This window comes from Heptranchias perlo, chromosome 10, assembly GCF_035084215.1.
Source record: "Heptranchias perlo isolate sHepPer1 chromosome 10, sHepPer1.hap1, whole genome shotgun sequence".
Classification (NCBI taxonomy): Eukaryota; Metazoa; Chordata; class Chondrichthyes; order Hexanchiformes; family Hexanchidae; genus Heptranchias; species Heptranchias perlo.
In genome coordinates, this window is record NC_090334.1 from 12,921,559 (window position 1) to 12,947,739 (window position 26,181).

The following is a 26,181-nucleotide window of genomic DNA, read 5'->3' on the forward strand; positions in this document are numbered from 1 at the left end:
AATAAGGGACTCAGGGATACCAGTGTGGAATAAGGGACTCAGGGATACCAGTGTGGAATAAGGGACTCAGGGATACCAGTGTGGAATAAGGGGCTCAGGGATACCAGTGTGGAATAAGGGACTCAGGGATACCAGTGTGGAATAAGGGACTCAGAGATACCAGTGTGGAATAAGGGACTCAGGGATACCAGTGTGGAATAAGGGACTCAGGGATACCAATGTGGAATAAGGGACTCAGGGATACCAGTGTGGAATAAGGGACTCAGGGATACCAGTGTGGAATAAGGGACTCAGGGATACCAGTGTGGAATAAGGGACTCAGAGATACCAGTGTGGAATAAAGGACTCAGGGATACCAGTGTGTAATAAGGGGCTCAGGGATACCAGTGTGGAATAAGGGACTCAGGGATACCAGTGTGGAATAAGGGGCTGAGGGATACCAGTGTGGAATAAGGGACTCAGGGATACCAGTGTGGAATAAGGGACTCAGGGATACCAGTGTGGAATAAGGGACTCAGAGATACCAGTGTGGAATAAGGGACTCAGGGATACCAGTGTGGAATAAGGGACTCAGAGATACCAGTGCGGAATAAGGGACTCAGGGATACCAGTGTGGAATAAGGGGCTCAGGGATACCAGTGTGGAATAAGGGACTCAGAGATACCAGTGTGGAATAAGGGGCTCAGGGATACCAGTGTGGAATAAGGGACTCAGAGATACCAGTGTGGAATAAGGGACTCAGGGATACCAGTGTGGAATAAGGGACTCAGGGATACCTGTGTGGAATAAGGGACTCAGGGATACCAGTGTGGAATAAGGGACTCAGGGATACCAGTGTGGAATAAGGGGCTCAGGGATACCAGTGTGGAATAAGGGACTCAGGGATACGAGTGTGGAATAAGGGACTCAGAGATACCAGTGTGGAATAAGGGACTCAGGGATACCAGTGTGGAATAAGGGACTCAGGGATACCTGTGTGGAATAAGGGACTCAGGGATACCAGTGTGGAATAAGGGACTCAGGGATACCAGTGTGGAATAAGGGACTCAGGGATACCAGAGTGGAATAAGGGACTCAGGGATACCAGTGTGGAATAAGGGGCTCAGGGATACCAGTGTGGAATAAGGGACTCAGGGATACCAGAGTGGAATAAGGGACTCAGGGATACCAGAGTGGAATAAGGGACTCAGGGATACCAGTGTGGAATAAGGGGCTGAGGGATACCAGTGTATAATAAGGGGCTCAGAGATACCAGTGTATAATAAGGGGCTCAGAGATACCAGTGTGGAATAAGGGGCTGAGGGATACCAGTGTGGAATAAGGGGCTCAGAGATACCAGTGTATAATAAGGGGCTCAGGGATACCAGTGTGGAATAAGGGGCTGAGGGATACCAGTGTGGAATAAGGGACTCAGGGATACCAGTGTGGAATAAGGGACTCAGGGATACCAGTGTGGAATAAGGGACTCAGAGATACCAGTGTGGAATAAGGGACTCAGGGATACCAGTGTGGAATAAGGGACTCAGAGATACCAGTGCGGAATAAGGGACTCAGGGATACCAGTGTGGAATAAGGGGCTCAGGGATACCAGTGTGGAATAAGGGACTCAGAGATACCAGTGTGGAATAAGGGGCTCAGGGATACCAGTGTGGAATAAGGGACTCAGAGATACCAGTGTGGAATAAGGGACTCAGGGATACCAGTGTGGAATAAGGGACTCAGGGATACCTGTGTGGAATAAGGGACTCAGGGATACCAGTGTGGAATAAGGGACTCTGGGATACCAGTGTGGAATAAGGGACTCAGGGATACCAGTGTGGAATAAGGGGCTCAGGGATACCAGTGTGGAATAAGGGACTCAGGGATACCAGTGTGGAATAAGGGACTCAGAGATACCAGTGTGGAATAAGGGGCTCAGGGATACCAGTGTGGAATAAGGGTCTCAGAGATACCAGTGTGGAATAAGGGACTCAGGGATACCAGTGTGGAATAAGGGACTCAGGGATACCTGTGTGGAATAAGGGACTCAGGGATACCAGTGTGGAATAAGGGACTCAGGGTTACCAGTGTGGAATAAGGGACTCAGGGATACCAGAGTGAAATAAGGGACTCAGGGATACCAGTGTGGAATAAGGGGCTCAGGGATACCAGTGTGGAATAAGGGACTCAGGGATACCAGAGTGGAATAAGGGACTCAGGGATACCAGAGTGGAATAAGGGACTCAGGGATACCAGTGTGGAATAAGGGGCTGAGGGATACCAGTGTATAATAAGGGGCTCAGAGATACCAGTGTGGAATAAGGGGCTGAGGGATACCAGTGTGGAATAAGGGGCTCAGAGATACCAGTGTATAATAAGGGGCTCAGAGATACCAGTGTGGAATAAGGGGCTGAGGGATACCAGTGTGGAATAAGGGGCTCAGAGATACCAGTGTATAATAAGGGGCTCAGGGATACCAGTGTGGAATAAGGGACTCAGGGATACCAGTGTGGAATAAGGGACTCAGGGATACCAGTGTGGAATAAGGGACTCAGAGATACCAGTGTGGAATAAGGGACTCAGGGATACCAGTGTGGAATAAGGGACTCAGGGATACCAGTGTGGAATAAGGGACTCAGGGATACCAGTGTGGAATAAGGGACTCAGAGATACCAGTGTGGAATAAGGGACTCAGGGATACCAATGTGGAATAAGGGACTCAGGGATACCAGTGTGGAATAAGGGACTCAGGGATACCAGTGTGGAATAAGGGACTCAGGGATACCAGTGTGGAATAAGGGACTCAGAGATACCAGTGTGGAATAAGGGACTCAGGGATACCAGTGTGGAATAAGGGGCTCAGGGATACCAGTGTGGAATAAGGGACTCAGAGATACCAGTGTGGAATAAGGGACTCAGGGATACCAGTGTGGAATAAGGGACTCAGGGATACCAGTGTGGAATAAGGGACTCAGAGATACCAGTGTGAAATAAGGGACTCAGGGATACCAGTGTGGAATAAGGGACTCAGGGATACCAGTGTGGAATAAGGGGCTCAGAGATACCAGTGTATAATAAGGGGCTCAGAGATACCAGTATGGAATAAGGGGCTGAGGGATACCAGTGTGGAATAAGGGGCTTAGCGATACCAGTGCGGAATAAGAGACTCAGGGATACCAGTGTGGAATAAGGGACTCAGGGATACCAGTGTGGAATAAGGGACTCAGGGATACCAGTGTGGAATAAGGGGCTGAGGGATACCAGTGTGGAATAAGGGGCTGAGGGATACCAGTGTGGAATAAGGGACTCAGGGATACCAGTGTGGAATAAGGGACTCAGGGATACCAGTGTGGAATAAGGGACTCAGAGATACCAGTGTGGAATAAGGGACTCAGGGATACCAGTGTGGAATAAGGGACTCAGAGATACCAGTGCGGAATAAGGGACTCAGGGATACCAGTGTGGAATAAGGGGCTCAGGGATACCAGTGTGGAATAAGGGACTCAGAGATACCAGTGTGGAATAAGGGACTCAGGGATACCAGTGTGGAATAAGGGGCTCAGGGATACCAGTGTGGAATAAGGGACTCAGGGATACCAGAGTGGAATAAGGGACTCAGGGATACCAGAGTGGAATAAGGGACTCAGGGATACCAGTGTGGAATAAGGGGCTGAGGGATACCAGTGTATAATAAGGGGCTCAGAGATACCAGTGTGGAATAAGGGGCTGAGGGATACCAGTGTGGAATAAGGGGCTCAGAGATACCAGTGTGGAATAAGGGACTCAGGGATACCAGAGTGGAATAAGGGACTCAGGGATACCAGTGTGGAATAAGGGGCTCAGGGATACCAGTGTGGAATAAGGGCCTCAGGGATACCAGTGTGGAATAAGGGACTCAGGGATACCAGTGTGGAATAAGGGACTCAGGGATACCAGTGTGGAATAAGGGACTCAGAGATACCAGTGTGGAATAAGGGGCTCAGGGATACCAGTGTGGAATAAGGGGCTGAGGGATACCAGTGTGGAATAAGGGGCTCAGAGATACCAGTGTATAATAAGGGGCTCAGAGATACCAGTGTGGAATAAGGGGCTGAGGGATACCAGTGTGGAATAAGGGGCTCAGAGATACCAGTGTATAATAAGGGGCTCAGGGATACCAGTGTAGAATAAGGGGCTGAGGGATACCAGTGTGGAATAAGGGACTCAGGGATACCAGTGTGGAATAAGGGACTCAGGGATACCAGTGTATAATAAGGGGCTCAGAGATACCAGTGTGGAATAAGGGACTCAGGGATACCAGTGTGGAATAAGGGACTCAGAGATACCAGTGTGGAATAAGGGACTCAGGGATACCAGTGTGGAATAAGGGACTCAGGGATACCAGTGTGGAATAAGGGACTCAGGGACACCAGTGTGGAATAAGGGACTCAGAGATACCAGTGTGGAATAAGGGACTCAGGGATACCAGTGTGGAATAAGGGACTCAGGGATACCAGTGTGGAATAAGGGACTCAGAGATACCAGTGTGGAATAAGGGACTCAGGGATACCAGTGTGGAATAAGGGACTCAGGGATACCAGTGTGGAATAAGGGACTCAGAGATACCAGTGTGGAATAAGGGGCTCAGGGATACCAGTGTGGAATAAGGGGCTCAGAGATACCAGTGTGGAATAAGGGACTCAGGCATACGAGAGTGGAATAAGGGACTCAGGGATACCAGTGTGGAATAAGGGGCTCAGGGATACCAGTGTGGAATAAGGGACTCAGGGATACCAGTGTGGAATAAGGGACTCAGGGATACCAGTGTGGAAGAAGGGACTCAGGGATACCAGTGTGGAATAAGGGACTCAGGGATACCAGTGTGGAATAAGGGACTCAGGGATACCAGTGTGGAATAAGGGACTCAGAGATACCAGTGTGGAATAAGGGACTCAGAGATACCAGTGTGGAATAAGGGACTCAGGGATACCAGTGTGGAATAAGGGGCTCAGAGATACCAGTGTATAATAAGGGGCTCAGAGATACCAGTGTGGAATAAGGGGCTGAGGGATACCAGTGTGGAATAAGGGACTCAGGGATACCAGTGTGGAATAAGGGACTCAGGGATACCAGTGTATAATAAGGGGCTCAGAGATACCAGTGTGGAATAAGGGACTCAGGGATACCAGTGTGGAATAAGGGACTCAGAGATACCAGTGTGGAATAAGGGACTCAGGGATACCAGTGTGGAATAAGGGACTCAGGGATACCAGTGTGGAATAAGGGACTCAGGGATACCAGTGTGGAATAAGGGACTCAGAGATACCAGTGTGGAATAAGGGACTCAGGGATACCAATGTGGAATAAGGGACTCAGGGATACCAGTGTGGAATAAGGGACTCAGAGATACCAGTGTGGAATAAGGGACTCAGGGATACCAGTGTGGAATAAGGGACTCAGGGATACCAGTGTGGAATAAGGGACTCAGAGATACCAGTGTGGAATAAGGGGCTCAGGGATACCAGTGTGGAATAAGGGGCTCAGAGATACCAGTGTGGAATAAGGGACTCAGGGATACCAGAGTGGAATAAGGGGCTCAGGGATACCAGTGTGGAATAAGGGCCTCAGGGATACCAGTGTGGAATAAGGGACTCAGGGATACCAGTGTGGAATAAGGGACTCAGGGATACCAGTGTGGAATAAGGGACTCAGAGATACCAGTGTGGAATAAGGGGCTCAGGGATACCAGTGTGGAATAAGTGGCTGAGGGATACCAGTGTGGAATAAGGGGCTCAGAGATACCAGTGTATAATAAGGGGCTCAGAGATACCAGTGTGGAATAAGGGGCTGAGGGATACCAGTGTGGAATAAGGGGCTCAGAGATACCAGTGTATAATAAGGGGCTCAGGGATACCAGTGTGGAATAAGGGGCTGAGGGATACCAGTGTGGAATAAGGGACTCAGGGATACCAGTGTGGAATAAGGGACTCAGGGATACCAGTGTATAATAAGGGGCTCAGAGATACCAGTGTGGAATAAGGGACTCAGGGATACCAGTGTGGAATAAGGGACTCAGAGATACCAGTGTGGAATAAGGGACTCAGGGATACCAGTGTGGAATAAGGGACTCAGGGATACCAGTGTGGAATAAGGGACTCAGGGATACCAGTGTGGAATAAGGGACTCAGAGATACCAGTGTGGAATAAGGGACTCAGGGATACCAGTGTGGAATAAGGGACTCAGGGATACCAGTGTGGAATAAGGGACTCAGAGATACCAGTGTGGAATAAGGGACTCAGGGATACCAGTGTGGAATAAGGGACTCAGGGATACCAGTGTGGAATAAGGCACTCAGAGATACCAGTGTGGAATAAGGGGCTCAGGGATACCAGTGTGGAATAAGGGGCTCAGAGATACCAGTGTGGAATAAGGGACTCAGGGATACCAGAGTGGAATAAGGGACTCAGGGATACCAGTGTGGAATAAGGGACTCAGGGATACCAGTCTGGAATAAGGGACTCAGGGATACCAGTGTGGAATAAGGGACTCAGGGATACCAGTGTGGAATAAGGGACTCAGGGATACCAGTGTGGAATAAGGGACTCAGGGATACCAGTGTGGAATAAGGGACTCAGAGATACCAGTGTGGAATAAGGGACTCAGGGATACCAGTGTGGAATAAGGGACTCAGGGATACCAGTGTGGAATAAGGGACTCAGAGATACCAGTGTGGAATCAGGGACTCAGGGATACCAGTGTGGAATAAGGGACTCAGGGATACCAGTGTGGAATAAGGGGCTCAGGGATACCAGTGTGGAATAAGGGACTCAGGGATACGAGTGTGGAATAAGGGACTCAGAGATACCAGTGTGGAATAAGGGACTCAGGGATACCAGTGTGGAATAAGGGACTCAGGGATACCTGTGTGGAATAAGGGACTCAGGGATACCAGTGTGGAATAAGGGACTCAGGGATACCAGTGTGGAATAAGGGACTCAGGGATACCAGAGTGGAATAAGGGACTCAGGGATACCAGTGTGGAATAAGGGGCTCAGGGATACCAGTGTGGAATAAGGGACTCAGGGATACCAGAGTGGAATAAGGGACTCAGGGATACCAGAGTGGAATAAGGGACTCAGGGATACCAGTGTGGAATAAGGGGCTGAGGGATACCAGTGTATAATAAGGGGCTCAGAGATACCAGTGTATAATAAGGGGCTCAGAGATACCAGTGTGGAATAAGGGGCTGAGGGATACCAGTGTGGAATAAGGGGCTCAGAGATACCAGTGTATAATAAGGGGCTCAGGGATACCAGTGTGGAATAAGGGGCTGAGGGATACCAGTGTGGAATAAGGGACTCAGGGATACCAGTGTGGAATAAGGGACTCAGGGATACCAGTGTGGAATAAGGGACTCAGAGATACCAGTGTGGAATAAGGGACTCAGGGATACCAGTGTGGAATAAGGGACTCAGAGATACCAGTGCGGAATAAGGGACTCAGGGATACCAGTGTGGAATAAGGGGCTCAGGGATACCAGTGTGGAATAAGGGACTCAGAGATACCAGTGTGGAATAAGGGGCTCAGGGATACCAGTGTGGAATAAGGGACTCAGAGATACCAGTGTGGAATAAGGGACTCAGGGATACCAGTGTGGAATAAGGGACTCAGGGATACCTGTGTGGAATAAGGGACTCAGGGATACCAGTGTGGAATAAGGGACTCTGGGATACCAGTGTGGAATAAGGGACTCAGGGATACCAGTGTGGAATAAGGGGCTCAGGGATACCAGTGTGGAATAAGGGACTCAGGGATACCAGTGTGGAATAAGGGACTCAGAGATACCAGTGTGGAATAAGGGGCTCAGGGATACCAGTGTGGAATAAGGGACTCAGAGATACCAGTGTGGAATAAGGGACTCAGGGATACCAGTGTGGAATAAGGGACTCAGGGATACCTGTGTGGAATAAGGGACTCAGGGATACCAGTGTGGAATAAGGGACTCAGGGTTACCAGTGTGGAATAAGGGACTCAGGGATACCAGAGTGAAATAAGGGACTCAGGGATACCAGTGTGGAATAAGGGGCTCAGGGATACCAGTGTGGAATAAGGGACTCAGGGATACCAGAGTGGAATAAGGGACTCAGGGATACCAGAGTGGAATAAGGGACTCAGGGATACCAGTGTGGAATAAGGGGCTGAGGGATACCAGTGTATAATAAGGGGCTCAGAGATACCAGTGTGGAATAAGGGGCTGAGGGATACCAGTGTGGAATAAGGGGCTCAGAGATACCAGTGTATAATAAGGGGCTCAGAGATACCAGTGTGGAATAAGGGGCTCAGGGATACCAGTGTGGAATAAGGGACTCAGGGATACCAGTGTGGAATAAGGGACTCAGGGATACCAGTGTGGAATAAGGGACTCAGAGATACCAGTGTGGAATAAGGGACTCAGGGATACCAGTGTGGAATAAGGGACTCAGGGATACCAGTGTGGAATAAGGGACTCAGGGATACCAGTGTGGAATAAGGGACTCAGAGATACCAGTGTGGAATAAGGGACTCAGGGATACCAATGTGGAATAAGGGACTCAGGGATACCAGTGTGGAATAAGGGACTCAGGGATACCAGTGTGGAATAAGGGACTCAGGGATACCAGTGTGGAATAAGGGACTCAGAGATACCAGTGTGGAATAAGGGACTCAGGGATACCAGTGTGGAATAAGGGGCTCAGGGATACCAGTGTGGAATAAGGGACTCAGAGATACCAGTGTGGAATAAGGGACTCAGGGATACCAGTGTGGAATAAGGGACTCAGGGATACCAGTGTGGAATAAGGGACTCAGAGATACCAGTGTGAAATAAGGGACTCAGGGATACCAGTGTGGAATAAGGGACTCAGGGATACCAGTGTGGAATAAGGGGCTCAGAGATACCAGTGTATAATAAGGGGCTCAGAGATACCAGTATGGAATAAGGGGCTGAGGGATACCAGTGTGGAATAAGGGGCTTAGCGATACCAGTGCGGAATAAGAGACTCAGGGATACCAGTGTGGAATAAGGGACTCAGGGATACCAGTGTGGAATAAGGGACTCAGGGATACCAGTGTGGAATAAGGGGCTGAGGGATACCAGTGTGGAATAAGGGGCTGAGGGATACCAGTGTGGAATAAGGGACTCAGGGATACCAGTGTGGAATAAGGGACTCAGGGATACCAGTGTGGAATAAGGGACTCAGAGATACCAGTGTGGAATAAGGGACTCAGGGATACCAGTGTGGAATAAGGGACTCAGAGATACCAGTGCGGAATAAGGGACTCAGGGATACCAGTGTGGAATAAGGGGCTCAGGGATACCAGTGTGGAATAAGGGACTCAGAGATACCAGTGTGGAATAAGGGACTCAGGGATACCAGTGTGGAATAAGGGGCTCAGGGATACCAGTGTGGAATAAGGGACTCAGGGATACCAGAGTGGAATAAGGGACTCAGGGATACCAGAGTGGAATAAGGGACTCAGGGATACCAGTGTGGAATAAGGGGCTGAGGGATACCAGTGTATAATAAGGGGCTCAGAGATACCAGTGTGGAATAAGGGGCTGAGGGATACCAGTGTGGAATAAGGGGCTCAGAGATACCAGTGTGGAATAAGGGACTCAGGGATACCAGAGTGGAATAAGGGACTCAGGGATACCAGTGTGGAATAAGGGGCTCAGGGATACCAGTGTGGAATAAGGGCCTCAGGGATACCAGTGTGGAATAAGGGACTCAGGGATACCAGTGTGGAATAAGGGACTCAGGGATACCAGTGTGGAATAAGGGACTCAGAGATACCAGTGTGGAATAAGGGGCTCAGGGATACCAGTGTGGAATAAGGGGCTGAGGGATACCAGTGTGGAATAAGGGGCTCAGAGATACCAGTGTATAATAAGGGGCTCAGAGATACCAGTGTGGAATAAGGGGCTGAGGGATACCAGTGTGGAATAAGGGGCTCAGAGATACCAGTGTATAATAAGGGGCTCAGGGATACCAGTGTAGAATAAGGGGCTGAGGGATACCAGTGTGGAATAAGGGACTCAGGGATACCAGTGTGGAATAAGGGACTCAGGGATACCAGTGTATAATAAGGGGCTCAGAGATACCAGTGTGGAATAAGGGACTCAGGGATACCAGTGTGGAATAAGGGACTCAGAGATACCAGTGTGGAATAAGGGACTCAGGGATACCAGTGTGGAATAAGGGACTCAGGGATACCAGTGTGGAATAAGGGACTCAGGGACACCAGTGTGGAATAAGGGACTCAGAGATACCAGTGTGGAATAAGGGACTCAGGGATACCAGTGTGGAATAAGGGACTCAGGGATACCAGTGTGGAATAAGGGACTCAGAGATACCAGTGTGGAATAAGGGACTCAGGGATACCAGTGTGGAATAAGGGACTCAGGGATACCAGTGTGGAATAAGGGACTCAGAGATACCAGTGTGGAATAAGGGACTCAGAGATACCAGTGTGGAATAAGGGACTCAGGGATACCAGTGTGGAATAAGGGGCTCAGAGATACCAGTGTATAATAAGGGGCTCAGAGATACCAGTGTGGAATAAGGGGCTGAGGGATACCAGTGTGGAATAAGGGACTCAGGGATACCAGTGTGGAATAAGGGACTCAGGGATACCAGTTTATAATAAGGGGCTCAGAGATACCAGTGTGGAATAAGGGACTCAGGGATACCAGTGTGGAATAAGGGACTCAGAGATACCAGTGTGGAATAAGGGACTCAGGGATAACAGTGTGGAATAAGGGACTCAGGGATACCAGTGTGGAATAAGGGACTCAGGGATACCAGTGTGGAATAAGGGACTCAGAGATACCAGTGTGGAATAAGGGACTCAGGGATACCAATGTGGAATAAGGGACTCAGGGATACCAGTGTGGAATAAGGGACTCAGAGATACCAGTGTGGAATAAGGGACTCAGGGATACCAGTGTGGAATAAGGGACTCAGGGATACCAGTGTGGAATAAGGGACTCAGAGATACCAGTGTGGAATAAGGGGCTCAGGGATACCAGTGTGGAATAAGGGGCTCAGAGATACCAGTGTGGAATAAGGGACTCAGGGATACCAGAGTGGAATAAGGGGCTCAGGGATACCAGTGTGGAATAAGGGCCTCAGGGATACCAGTGTGGAATAAGGGACTCAGGGATACCAGTGTGGAATAAGGGACTCAGGGATACCAGTGTGGAATAAGGGACTCAGAGATACCAGTGTGGAATAAGGGGCTCAGGGATACCAGTGTGGAATAAGTGGCTGAGGGATACCAGTGTGGAATAAGGGGCTCAGAGATACCAGTGTATAATAAGGGGCTCAGAGATACCAGTGTGGAATAAGGGGCTGAGGGATACCAGTGTGGAATAAGGGGCTCAGAGATACCAGTGTATAATAAGGGGCTCAGGGATACCAGTGTGGAATAAGGGGCTGAGGGATACCAGTGTGGAATAAGGGACTCAGGGATACCAGTGTGGAATAAGGGACTCAGGGATACCAGTGTATAATAAGGGGTTCAGAGATACCAGTGTGGAATAAGGGACTCAGGGATACCAGTGTGGAATAAGGGACTCAGAGATACCAGTGTGGAATAAGGGACTCAGGGATACCAGTGTGGAATAAGGGACTCAGGGATACCAGTGTGGAATAAGGGACTCAGGGATACCAGTGTGGAATAAGGGACTCAGAGATACCAGTGTGGAATAAGGGACTCAGGGATACCAGTGTGGAATAAGGGACTCAGGGATACCAGTGTGGAATAAGGGACTCAGAGATACCAGTGTGGAATAAGGGACTCAGGGATACCAGTGTGGAATAAGGGACTCAGGGATACCAGTGTGGAATAAGGCACTCAGAGATACCAGTGTGGAATAAGGGGCTCAGGGATACCAGTGTGGAATAAGGGGCTCAGAGATACCAGTGTGGAATAAGGGACTCAGGGATACCAGAGTGGAATAAGGGACTCAGGGATACCAGTGTGGAATAAGGGGCTCAGGGATACCAGTGTGGAATAAGGGACTCAGGGATACCAGTCTGGAATAAGGGACTCAGGGATACCAGTGTGGAATAAGGGACTCAGGGATACCAGTGTGGAATAAGGGACTCAGGGATACCAGTGTGGAATAAGGGACTCAGGGATACCAGTGTGGAATAAGGGACTCAGAGATACCAGTGTGGAATAAGGGACTCAGGGATACCAGTGTGGAATAAGGGACTCAGGGATACCAGTGTGGAATAAGGGACTCAGAGATACCAGTGTGGAATAAGGGGCTCAGGGATAACAGTGTGGAATAAGGGGCTCAGGGATACCAGTGTGGAATAAGGGGCTCAGGGATACCAGTGTGGAATAAGGGGCTCAGAGATACCAGTGTATAATAAGGGACTCAGGGATACCAGTGTGGAATAAGGGGCTCAGGGATACCAGTGTGGAATAAGGGGCTCAGAGATACCAGTGTGGAATAAGGGACTCAGGGATACGAGAGTGGAATAAGGGACTCAGGGATACCAGTGTGGAATAAGGGGCTCAGGGATACCAGTGTGGAATAAGGGACTCAGGGATACCAGTGTGGAATAAGGGACTCAGGGATACCAGTGTGGAATAAGGGACTCAGGGATACCAGTGTGGAATAAGGGACTCAGGGATACCAGTGTGGAATAAGGGACTCAGGGATACCAGTGTGGAATAAGGGACTCAGAGATACCAGTGTGGAATAAGGGACTCAGAGATACCAGTGTGGAATAAGGGACTCAGGGATACCAGTGTGGAATAAGGGGCTCAGAGATACCAGTGTATAATAAGGGGCTCAGAGATACCAGTGTGGAATAAGGGGCTGAGGGATACCAGTGTGGAATAAGGGACTCAGGGATACCAGTGTGGAATAAGGGACTCAGGGATACCAGTGTATAATAAGGGGCTCAGAGATACCAGTGTGGAATAAGGGACTCAGGGATACCAGTGTGGAATAAGGGACTCAGAGATACCAGTGTGGAATAAGGGACTCAGGGATACCAGTGTGGAATAAGGGACTCAGGGATACCAGTGTGGAATAAGGGACTCAGGGATACCAGTGTGGAATAAGGGACTCAGAGATACCAGTGTGGAATAAGGGACTCAGGGATACCAATGTGGAATAAGGGACTCAGGGATACCAGTGTGGAATAAGGGACTCAGAGATACCAGTGTGGAATAAGGGACTCAGGGATACCAGTGTGGAATAAGGGACTCAGGGATACCAGTGTGGAATAAGGGACTCAGAGATACCAGTGTGGAATAAGGGGCTCAGGGATACCAGTGTGGAATAAGGGGCTCAGAGATACCAGTGTGGAATAAGGGACTCAGGGATACCAGAGTGGAATAAGGGGCTCAGGGATACCAGTGTGGAATAAGGGCCTCAGGGATACCAGTGTGGAATAAGGGACTCAGGGATACCAGTGTGGAATAAGGGACTCAGGGATACCAGTGTGGAATAAGGGACTCAGAGATACCAGTGTGGAATAAGGGGCTCAGGGATACCAGTGTGGAATAAGTGGCTGAGGGATACCAGTGTGGAATAAGGGGCTCAGAGATACCAGTGTATAATAAGGGGCTCAGAGATACCAGTGTATAATAAGGGGCTCAGAGATACCAGTGTGGAATAAGGGACTCAGGGATACCAGTGTGGAATAAGGGACTCAGAGATACCAGTGTGGAATAAGGGACTCAGGGATACCAGTGTGGAATAAGGGACTCAGGGATACCAGTGTGGAATAAGGGACTCAGGGATACCAGTGTGGAATAAGGGACTCAGGGATACCAGTGTGGAATAAGGGACTCAGGGATACCAGTGTGGAAGAAGGGACTCAGAGATACCAGTGTGGAATAAGGGACTCAGGGATACCAGTGTGGAATAAGGGACTCAGGGATACCAGTGTGGAATAAGGGACTCAGAGATACCAGTGTGGAATAAGGGGCTCAGGGATAACAGTGTGGAATAAGGGGCTCAGGGATACCAGTGTGGAATAAGGGGCTCAGGGATACCAGTGTGGAATAAGGGGCTCAGAGATACCAGTGTATAATAAGGGACTCAGGGATACCAGTGTGGAATAAGGGGCTCAGGGATACCAGTGTGGAATAAGGGGCTCAGGGATACCAGTGTGGAATAAGGGGCTCAGAGATACCAGTGTGGAATAAGGGACTCAGGGATACCAGTGTGGAATAAGAGGCTCAGAGATACCAGTGTGGAATAAGGGACTCAGGGATACCAGTGTGGAATAAGGGGCTCAGAGATACCAGTGTATAATAAGGGGCTCAGAGATACCAGTGTGGAATCAGGGGCTGAGGGATACCAGTGTGGAATAAGGGACTCAGGGATACCAGTGTGGAGTAAGGGGCTCAGAGATACCAGTGTATAATAAGGGGCTCAGGGATACCAGTGTGGAATAAGGGGCTGAGGGATACCAGTGTGGAATAAGGGACTCAGGGATACCAGTGTGGAATAAGGGGCTGAGGGATACCAGTGTATAATAAAGGGCTCAGGGATACCAGTGTGGAATAAGGGGCTGAGGGATACCAGTGTGGAATAAGGGACTCAGGGATACCAGTGTGGAATAAGGGGCTCAGAGATACCAGTGTATAATAAGGGGCTCAGAGATACCAGTGTGGAATAAGGGGCTGAGGGATACCAGTGTGGAATAAGGGGCTCAGAGATACCAGTGTATAATAAGGGGCTCAGGGATACCAGTGTGGAATAAGAGGCTCAGAGATACCAGTGTGGAATAAGGGACTCAGGGATACCAGTGTGGAATAAGGGACTCAGGGATACCAGTGTGGAATAAGGGACTCAGGGATACCAGTGTGGAATAAGAGGCTCAGAGATACCAGTGTGGAATAAGGGACTCAGGGATACCAGTGTGGAATAAGGGACTCAGGGATACCAGTGTGGAATAAGGGACTCGGGGATACCAGTGTGGAATAAGGGACTCAGGGATACCAGTGTGGAATAAGGGACTCAGGGATACCAGTGTGGAATAAGAGGCTCAGAGATACCAGTGTGGAATAAGGGGCTCAGAGATACCAGCGTGGAATAAGGAGCTCAGGGATACCAGTGTGGAATAAGGGACTCAGAGATACCAGTGTGGAATAAGGGGCTCAGGGATACAAATTTTGGATAAAGAGGGCCTTATTAATAGAGACGTAGAGTACAAAAGCAAGGAAGTTATGCTAAACCTTTATAAATCACTGGTTAGGCTTCAGCTGGAGTATTGTGTCCAATTCTGGGAAGCAGACTTTAGGAATGAGGTGCAGATATTTACTAGAATGTTACCAGGGATGACGGACTTTAGTTATGTGGAGAGACTAGAATAGCTGGGATTGTTCTTCTCAGAGCAGAGAAGATTATGGGGAAATATAATAGAGGTTCAAAATTACAAGGGGTTTTGATAAGAGTCATAGAATCATAGAAATTTACTGCACAGAAGGAGGCCATTCAGCATATCGTGTCTGTGCCAGGCGAAAAAGAGCAATCCAGCCTAATCCCACTTTTCAGCTCTTGGTCCATAGCCCTGCTGGTTACGGCACTTCAAGTGCACATCCAGCTACTTTTTCAATGCGATGAGGGTTTCTGCCTCTACCACCCTTTCAGACAGTGAGTTCCAGACCCCCACCACCCTCTGGGTGAAAAAATTTCTACTCAACTCCCCTCTAATCTTTCTATCAATTACTTTAAATCTATGCCCCGTGGTTATTGACCTCTCTGCTAAGGGAAATAGGTCCTTCCTATTCACTCTATCTAGGCTCCTCATAATTTTAAACACCTCAATTAAATCACCCCTCAGCCTCCTCTGTTCCAAAGATAACAATCCCAGCCTATCTAATCTTTCCTCATAGCTAAAATTCTCCAGTCCTGGCAACATCCTCGTAAATCTCCTCTGTACCCTCTCCAGTGCAATCACATCTTTCCTGTAATGTGGTGATCAGAACTGTACGCAGTACTCTAGCTGTGGCCTAACTAATGTTTTATACAGTTCTAGCATAACCTCCCTGCTCTTATATTCTATGCCTCGGCTAATAAAGGAAAGTATCCCATATGCCTTCTTAACCACCTTATCTACTTCTCCTGCTATCTTCAGGGATCTTTGGACATGCACTCCAAGGTCCCCCTGTTCCTCTACATTTCTCAGTATCCTACCATTAATTGTGTATTCCCTTGCCTTGTTTGCCCTCCCCAAAAGTATTACCTCACACTTCTCTGGACTGAATTCCATTTGCCACTTTTCTGTCCACCTGACTAGTCAATTGGTATCTTCCTGCAGTCTACAGCTTTTTTCCTCACTATCAACCACATGGCCAATTTTTGAATCATCTGCAAACTTCTTAATCATGCCTCCTACATTTAAGTCTAATTCATTGATGTATACCACAAAAAGCAAGGGACCTAGCACTGAGCCCTGCGGAACCCCACTGGAAACAGCCTTCCAGTCACAAAAACACCTGTCAACCACTATCCTTTGCTTCCTGCCACTGAGCCAATTTTGGATCCAACTTGCCACTTTCCCTTGGATCCCATGGACTTTTGCTTTTCTGACCAATTTGCCATGTGGGCCCTTGTCAAAAGCCTTGCTAAAATCCATGTAGACTCTATCAAACGTGCTACCCTCATCGACCCTCCTCAAAAAATTCAATCAAGTTAGTCAGACACGACTTTCCCTTAACAAACCCATGCTGACTGTCTTTGATTAATCTATGCCTTTCTAAGTGATGACTAATACTGTCCCTCAGAATTTTTTCCAATAATTTGCCCACCACCGAGGTTAGGCAGACTGGCCTGTAATTACTCGCTCTGTCCCTTTCTCTATTTTTAAACAACGGTACAACGTTAGCAGTCCTCCAGTCCTCCGGCACCACGCCTGTATCAAGTGAGGATTTCCTCCTTTGCTTCTCTTAACAGCCTGGGAGACATTTCATCCTGGCCTGGCGATTTATCTACTTTCAAAGATGCTAAACCCCTTAATATTTCCTCTCTCACTATGTTTACCCATCCAATATTTCACACTCCTCCTCTTCAACTACAGTCTCTGCATCGTCCCCCTCTTTTGTGAAGACAGAGGCAAAGTATTCATTAAGAACCATACCCATATCTTCTGCCTCCACTCATATGTTACCTTTTTTGGTCTCTAATAAGCCCTACTCTTTCTTTAGTTATCCTCTTTCTCTTTATGTACTTATAGAACATCTTTGGGTTTTCCTTGAGAGCAGATTGGGAGAAACTGTTTCTACTGGCGAGGGGTCGATAACCAGAAGCCACAGGTTTAAGATCATTTGCAAAAGAACCAGGGCGGAGACAAGGAGACATTTTTTTATGCAGCGAGTTGTTATGATCTGGAATGTGCTGCCTGAAAGGGTGGTAGGAGCAGATTCAATAGTAACTTTCAAAAGGGGATTGGATGTATACTTGAAATGGAAAAAACTGCAGGGCTATAGGGAAAGAGCAGCGGAATGGGAATAATTGGATAGCACTTTCACAGAGCCGGCAGAGGCACGTTGGGCCAAATGGCCTCTTTCTGTGCTGTATGATTCTATGATTCTGGGCTCATGGATACCAATACAGAATAAGGGGAAGACACAAGAAGTACAGACAGCAGTGTCCGTATAGCCAACAAGAAATTTAGGCCGAAGGAGATTGGTAGAGAAGGAACGGGACAATGCGGTATTAACATTCAGGGAGACCCCTTACATTAGCTCTGATGGCAGATTATAATTTTTCAACTTTCGTGCTCTTGACAGGGAGCCTCGCCTACTGGAAACATATTTTGTAAATTCAGATGTGCATGACACACGATTTCCCAACCGTGTTGCAGTTGGGTAAGGAACAGCGCAAATGTGGGAAGTTATCCTGTATATCTGAAAGGGGAGCCAAAGAAGAGAAGAGATTTGGAATTCTGTATATCAGCAATCTTTTTAGATAGCACTGTCTAACATCTCTCAGAAGCATCCTAAAGTACTTTTCACACAATGAATCACTTTGAAGTGTACCGATTTCCATTTTGTGCAGAGCCAGATGCCACAAACAGAAATGAGATGGAGGATGAGTTAGTCTGCTTTTGGTGGTGTTGGTTGGACAAAAAATAATGGCCAGGACACTGAAAGAATTCATTATTTTTTTTCAAATAGTACCATGGGATAATTAAGGTCCACCTGAACTGCTGGAACTGCTGGAACAGACAGATGGTGCCTTGGTTTAACATTTCATCCGATGACAATGCAGAACACCCTCAGTACTAGTTAGAATATGTACTCTAGTCCTGAAGTGGGACTTGAGCCTATAACTCTGGTTCAGAGGCAAGAAGGCTACCAGCAGGGCCAAGCTGAAAATTACAAAAAAAAATTCTTACTGCATTTAAAATGATCAAGAACTGGCTGAGAGTTGATTGCAATTGAAGGATAAAGAGTCACAATGGAACCTCCATTATTCACCATAACTGAATGGACCCTTTTTGGTGAGTAATAGAATTTGGTGGATAATCGATAGTACTCCCATTTTGGTCTCACATGCATGGCATAGGAATGAAGTCAAGTGCAGTACATAGGAATGGAAGGAGGCCATTCAGCCCCTCAAGCCTGTTCCGCCATTCAATTAGATCATGGTTGATCTGTATCTAAACTCCATCTACCCACCTTGGTCCCGTATCCCTTAATATCCTTGCCTAACAAAAATCTATCAATCTCAGTTTTGAAATTTTCAATTGACCCCCAACCTTAGCAGCTTTTTAGGAGACAGAGTTCCAGAGTTCCACTACCCTTTGTGTTTTGGTGCTTTCTGACATCACCCCTGAACGGCCTAGCTCTAATTTTAATGTTATGCTCCCTTGTTCTGGACTCCCCTACCAGAGGAAATAGTTTCTCTCTATCTACTCTATCAAATCATCTTAAACACCTCAATTAGATCACCTCTTAATCTTCTATACTCAAGGGACTACAAACCTGGTCTATGCAACCTGTGCTCATAATGTAACCTTTCTTGCCCCAGTATCATTCTGGTGAATCTGCGCTGCACTCCCTCCAAAGCCAATATATCCTTCCTGAGGTGCGGTGCCCAGAACTGAATGCAGTACTCTAGATGGTGTCTAACCAGAGCTCTAACATAAGCTCTAACATAACTTCAACCCTTTGTATTCCACCCTCTTGAGATAAAGGCCAACATTCCATTAGCCTTTTAATTTATTTATTGCACCTGTAATACACATATCAAATTGAATTCATCTTTCTTTGATGTTGTGCTTGATTTATGTCAGGCAGGAGATGACTGGTGTTGATGGTCTGTGAGATCTTGTCCTGTGAAAATTCTGGCAGATATTCAAGAAGGCAAATAATGGAGGTTTCACTATAATTTCTATATAATAATAAATTGTTTCAATCCCTAAAGGATGTGTAGTATAATTCTTACCACTCTTTACCGCATTGTCACTATTTAGCTGGTTCTGCTCAGGTACAGTGAGGACTGTTTTCTTTTCGGTATGTCTCAGGTGTGATTTACACCTCCCTGTCGAAATAGAGTTCTGCTGTTTGTACAGATGCACTCCAGGTTCCACATACTGCTTTGTCCCACCACAAGAGCTGTCCCTGTGAATTGGACTTGTGAATTCCGACACTGTCTCCATGTTTTCTCTCCGAATCAGAGCCTTTATGGGGCTACTCTTGGGGGATATATACGATTTTGCCCATGTGCAATAATTTTCTTTTGTCCTGGGAATGTCCGATTGTACTGCTGCTGTTTCCTTTGGTTGAGCTTTCTTATTTTTTTTCTCCTATTGGGGAAGAGCAGAAACCTCAGTGTAACAAGAAAAGTAACAAGAAAAGCCCCAGAGATTCTGAGTCATTCTTAGTGTTAATCTTGCTGCTGCAATGACTGGTAAGTATTGCATCTAGCTATTATAACTAAGATGTTATATCACCATTAAAAATCCATCTGTACTTTACTCTTCTAGAACACTGCATTATATAGTGTTATTAAATGATTATTAATCTACTACATTAATTATTTTTAATCAAAAATATACTTTCAACCTCCCATCACCTATTAACCAACATTTTTAATTTATACAGAGATTAATAATTGTTAGCAATCTATATTTGGTTAGTAAATGCCGGTACCGGTCCTTCAACAATTTACAAATTCCTAGATATCATACCTCTGTTACAGAAGATTTTGAAGAATATTTGCCAGATTTTTTATCCTTATTCTCTTGACCTTCTTTCTTTGACGGAAAGATAATTGAGAGCTTATTTGTGTTTCCGTCCTTACTAGTGCATCCTCTATCAGACCTCTGATCAAGTAGAATCACATTGCCAAAAGAATGATCTGACCCTGACGGGTGAGACGAAGGTGGACTGGTCGGATTTTCTGGTGTTGATTCTGCAGCATGCCTGTGTACACACCAAGATATCTGATGACAAGTTTCTTGGTATGGATATGGTAGGTATCTGGCATTCTCTACAAATGGAGTGAAGGGTTGGCGGACTGGACTGTTAGTCCCCCCAGGTGGCACCTTAAGCCCATGCATTCTTTCTGACTTTCCAATAGTGAAGTCGTCCCTTTTGCGAACTGCTGTTTGTACAAAGGCAATATTGTGATTGGGTTGGTCCTGCATACTTTCACGATGCATAGTATTTGCATCATAGTACTGAGACTCCTTAAGCAGGTGACAATTGTGCTTGTCACGTTCAACTCTACCATAATTCAGAGCAGCATCGAGGCCTTGAACAGACAACTCATAATACTTTGTATGCATATAGTTCTTTTTCAGTTGTCCCATAGTGATGAATGAATGCCTTAAGGCAGTTCTTGGAGAAATGCGGTTTTTGGGATCAAAGTTCAGCATTCTCTTCAGAAGAGCTATCATACTGTTGCGATCATGGAACTCAGCTATATCCTCATCATTTGGGAACAAAGTTTCGATGATACTGAATGGCTCAAGTTGATCGAGTGACTTCAAAGTCCGTCTTCTTGGCTCCAAAGGTTGCGGCAACTTCTTCGATTGATACTCAGGCAATGATTTGAGTTGCCACTGGCGAGTTGAATAAGGATTGGAGTTTCTTTTGAAGAAAAGATGGGCTTTACTTGCCTGGTTGAGCAGATCGTCCTTGGGTAGTCCTTGGGTTTCAACAATGATTCTGATCTGATCGTATTGATTTTTACCAGGATACAGAGGGCTACCAAGGCGAAGTTCAGCAAGCACACAACCGAGGGACCACATATCCAGCTTCTCGCAGAAAGGCAACCCTAAGAGGATCTCAGGGGATCTGTAGTATCTGGCCTGGATATACGGGTCTTCAAAATGAAAATTAAATTTCTCTATTAATAGAAAATTACATTTAAATATGAACAGTTTTCTTGGGAATCTCAGAGACTGTTACTATCAATAATCCATTTAAAAATCAAGAGTTGTGGTTCTTATTGGTGCAGTGGGTTAGCACGCTATCCTTTCACTTGTAAGATTTGGATCTGAGGACAGCATAGAATGATGAGCTAGCTGTGGGAGTCCTCCATGGCTTGAGTTTGGTACAGGTTCCACCCAGTTGCTAGTGGACCCCAGTGTACAGCATAAAACTGCCCAAAGTGCAGCAAGAGTTGGTAATCACATAAAAAAGGGAAAGAAAGATAGCGCATGAAAATATAAGAATCATAGAAGAATCATAGAAGTTACAACATGGAAACAGGCCCTTCGGCCCAACATGTCCATGTCGCCCAGTTTATACCACTAAGCTAGTCCCAATTGCCTGCACTTGGCCCATATCCCTCTATACCCATCTTACCCATGTAACTGTCCAAATGCTTTTTAAAAGACAAAATTGTACCCGCCTCTACTACTGCCTCTGGCAGCTCGTTCCAGACACTCACCACCCTTTGAGTGAAAAAATTGCCCCTCTGGACCCTTTTGTATCTCTCCCCTCTCACCTTAAATCTATGCCCCCTCGTTATAGACTCCCCTACCTTTGGGAAAAGATTTTGACTATCGACCTTATCTATGCCCCTCATTATTTTATAGACTTCGATAAGATCACCCCTTAACCTCCTACTCTCCAGGGAAAAAAGTCCCAGTCTGTCTAACCTCTCCCTGTAAGTCAAACCATCAAGTCCCGGTAGCATCCTAGTAAATCTTTTCTGCACTCTTTCTAGTTTAATAATATCCTTTCTATAATAGGGTGACCAGAACTGTACACAGTACTCCAAGTGTGGCCTCACCAATGCCCTGTACAACTTCAACAAGACATCCCAACTCCTGCATTCAATGTTCTGACCAATGAAACCAAGCATGCTGAATGCCTTCTTCACTACCCTATCCACCTGTGACTCCACTTTCAAGGAGCTATGAATCTGTACTCCCAGATCTCTTTGTTCTATAACTCTCCCCAACGCCCTACCATTAACGGAGTAGGTCCTGGCCCGATTCGATCTACCAAAATGCATCACCTCACATTTATCTAAATTAAACTCCATCTGCCATTCATCGGCCCACTGGCCCAATTTATCAAGATCCCGTTGCAATCCTAGATAACCTTCTTCACTGTCCACAATGCCACCAATCTTGGTGTCATCTGCAAACTTACTAACCATGCCTCCTAAATTCTCATCCAAATCATTAATATAAATAACAAATAACAGCGGACCCAGCACCGATCCCTGAGGCACACCGCTGGACACAGGCATCCAGTTTGAAAAACAACCCTCTACAACCACCCTCTGTCTTCTGTCGTCAAGCCAATTTTGTATCCAATTGGCTACCTCACCTTGGATCCCATGAGATTTAACCTTATGTAACAACCTACCATGCGGTACCTTGTCAAATGCTTTGCTGAAGTCCATGTAGACCACGTCTACTGCACAGCCCTCATCTATCTTCTTGGTAATGGTCCCGTCCTCAGTTCACCAGAAAGACTCCCATTTTAAGGGGCATCTGAAGAAGCTGGCATTGAGCCCCCAGCTAGCCCTCTTCCGATCGGAAGTTCTGTGAGGGCAGGCAACGAAACAATGCCAGCTCTGAGTAGATAAGTCCTACATTTATCTTCCAGCCTGCCCACAGATCTTCTGTCTGCTGTTTTCCAAACCTCATTTCTAGGCACAAGGTCCTGCCATAGGGCGGACTTGCACCTCGGCTGCCATGCTACTGACCAGATGCAACAAATTCAAGCATTATCAGGAAGTAACCTTGACATCTGCAGTGGTAATAAAATATCTTGAAGGAGGGAATAATGAAGCACCAAGAGTAACATGTAGCAAGGGGGACTCAGCATGGTTATATGGAAGGGAGGTCATGTTCGACAAACCGATTGGATTTCTTTAAGGAGATAACGACGCTGATTTTACTGGCCCCCCTTCCCCGTGTGCCTGAGCACTAGACAGGCGAAGTACACCTCAAATATGATGTATCCTCCTGAGCTGATAATGCTTGAATTTGTTGCATCTGGTCAGTAGCATGGCAGCCGAGGTGCAAGTCCGCCCTATGGCAGGACCTTGTGCCTAGAAATGAGGTTTGGAAAACAGCAGACAGAAGATCTGTGGGCAGGCTGGAAGATAAATGTAGGACTTATCTACTCAGAGCTGGCATTGTTTCGTTGCCTGCCCTCACAGAACTTCCGATCGGAAGAGGGCTAGCTGGGGGCTCAATGCCAGCTTCTTTAGATGCCCCTTAAAATGGGAGTCTTTCTGGTGAACTGAGGACGGGACCATTACCACCCACCCATTTATGGACTACGCTTTGCCTATGCTTATTGCAGGCGCAGACACTCCGCATCCCCTCAGCAAACACCCCAGAAATGTTGGGTGAATGTAAATGGGGTTGGGACCCATTGTCATGGGAATTTCACCTGAGGATTACGCCACAGGTCAATCAGCCTCAACAGATTTAGTGGATAATGGAAACTTACTAGAGATTATAGTCCCAAAAATCCGCAGTGGGGCACATCTTCTGCATAAATTCAAAGAAGCTCCCAGTAGGAACCTTTGTTGCACACTTTCCACAGTTGTGTTTCTTTAATTTTTCTGCCAATGGTGCACCTGTGCCAGTAGGGCGACACCCAGGGTGTCTGTGTGTAAGGCAGCAAAGTCCAACTGATAGTGTGTTCGCAGGAAGGAGAGCGCTTTGGTATCCCCAGAAACATTATTTAGCTGGCGCCATTGTAAGGATGCCCTTAGAAAATCATTTATCTTCATTTTATTCTTGGGGTCCAGGCCACAATCCCAACCTAAACAGCCACTTGGTCCCCGGTTGATCAGTATGCCCAATCTGACTAGGAATACCTCTGCCAACCATATGCCGGGTCCCACCAATGGATCTGTGACACGGGAACTCCTGACATAGGGAGACCCCGCTCCAGGGCATCCTTCAGTGATTGGCATGTTTGGGGCAGGCAGAGGCTCAGCACCCAAAAGGCCATTGAGGGAGTTTCAGTGAAAACCAGGGCCTGGCATATCTGGGTCCCAGCCTATTTTCAAGCCATTCCAGTGAACCCATGCTGAAATTATGGATGGGGAACATTAGAATGGACATGTATTTTTGGAGCTTGTATATATTTATAATTTAGCCAAGCTTTTCACGCAGTGCTGCACAAGAGATTGGTCCACAAGGTTGGAAATTGTAGAATAGGGGAAGCTGCCAGAGTGGATCAGAAACTGGGCGGTAAATTCAGGCGTGTAACACTCGTTTTTTAGGCGCTATGTGCAGATAATAAACGCCAGTACCACGTAAAGTAAGGAAAATATGCATTAGATCAGTGTGCAAAGCTGATTTAAAGGGACAGATATGAATTTGGAACTCAACACTCCAGCTAATGCACTGTCTTAACCTCGCACGGCTGAACAGGTCATAGACAGCCTAGAGGACCCCCCACCATTGCTATTTAAAGGGACCATGCAGGAGTTACAGGTTAATTGCTGGATTATTGCTTCTGGCTGCTGATGCATTTGTACCTGTTTTTGGAGGTCTCCTATACTTGAATACTAGGACTAGTGGACGTAGCCTAAATATTAGGGCCAGGACTTGCAGGAGTGAATTTAGGAAACGCTTCTACACGCAAAGGGTGGTAGAAGTTTGGAACGGTCTTCTGCAAACGGCAGTTGATGCTAGCTCAATTGTTAATTTTAAATGTGAGATTGATAGGTTTTTGTTAATCAAAGGGACTAAGGGATATGGGGCTAAAGCAGGTATACAGAGTTAGGTCACAGATCAACCATTTCACTGAACGGCGGAACAGGCTTGAGAGGCTAAATGACCTACTCCTGTTCCTATCTTCCTATAATAAAGTTTCAATATGCTACAGGGAGTGGGCTGGCTAGTTGACAGGCAACAGCAAGGGCACTGGCAGAGTGGCAGGGGTGGGACAGGAATGCTATCATCCTGAGAGAGGACAGCAGGTTCATGTTCCATGGAGCCACTGCCACTTGCTGCTTCCTGTTATGCGTCATTTTGTTCTGTAAGAAAGCAAGACTTGTGTCGGTGAGTGTCCTGTAGGATGTTTGGGTGATGTGCTTGTTATGGTTGAATAGCTGCCAGTGTGTGTGACCTGCAAGTTGTGGGTGTGCCGCTTGCAACAGTGGTAATGTGTAAGAGTGAGAGGAAACATCTGATTGGAAGAGTTGAGTACTGATTGAGTTTGTTGGTATGTGGGTGATAGAGGGTGTAGTGTGTGGAGCAGTGGATGCGGCTTGTGATGCAGTTGGTAGGAGATGCCACTAGACAGTTGGCCTCACTCACCTTGACCACTCGTGTCAAAGCATTGAACTTCTTTCGGCACTGCATCTATGTTCGTGGTGCTATGCGCCTGGCATTGACTTTGTTCCCTACTGCCTCTTGAGCATATGTCTGGAGGACCTCTTGCCCTCCCCGCGGATATAGAATGCCCCTCCTTCTGTTCACCTCTTGCATCAAGGCCTCTAGTGCATCATCAGAGAACCTTGTTGCACGCTCTCTCGCAGGCCTGGTACAAACTTAGATCGACAGATTGGTGTGGTCTGGCGTGCAAATTGGAGGATGTGGGATTTAATACTGCGCAACCTTTATTCAATGTTTTAACGGAACTCAAGTTAGTAAACATAGGGACGGGACCTGCATCTATGTTTTACGTGTGCGATGTCTGATCTCCGTTCGGAATCTGTGCGGCCGGATTCGGGGGTTATCGAATTTAACCCCCCATTATCTCGAACA

The 26,181-nt window shown here is 47.1% G+C and overlaps 1 protein-coding gene across 1 annotated transcript in view; it reads right to left on the reverse strand.

The window, feature by feature from the left end:
* LOC137326765 (homeodomain-interacting protein kinase 4-like) overlaps nucleotides 1–26,181 on the reverse strand; it is a 64,242-nt gene that overhangs the window by 36,809 nt on the left and 1,252 nt on the right. Inside the window, exon 2 of the mRNA XM_067992160.1 lies at nucleotides 20,552–21,308. Within this exon, the coding sequence (XP_067848261.1) occupies nucleotides 20,552–21,308 (757 nt within the window). The remainder of the gene's footprint in view (nucleotides 1–20,551; nucleotides 21,309–26,181) is intronic.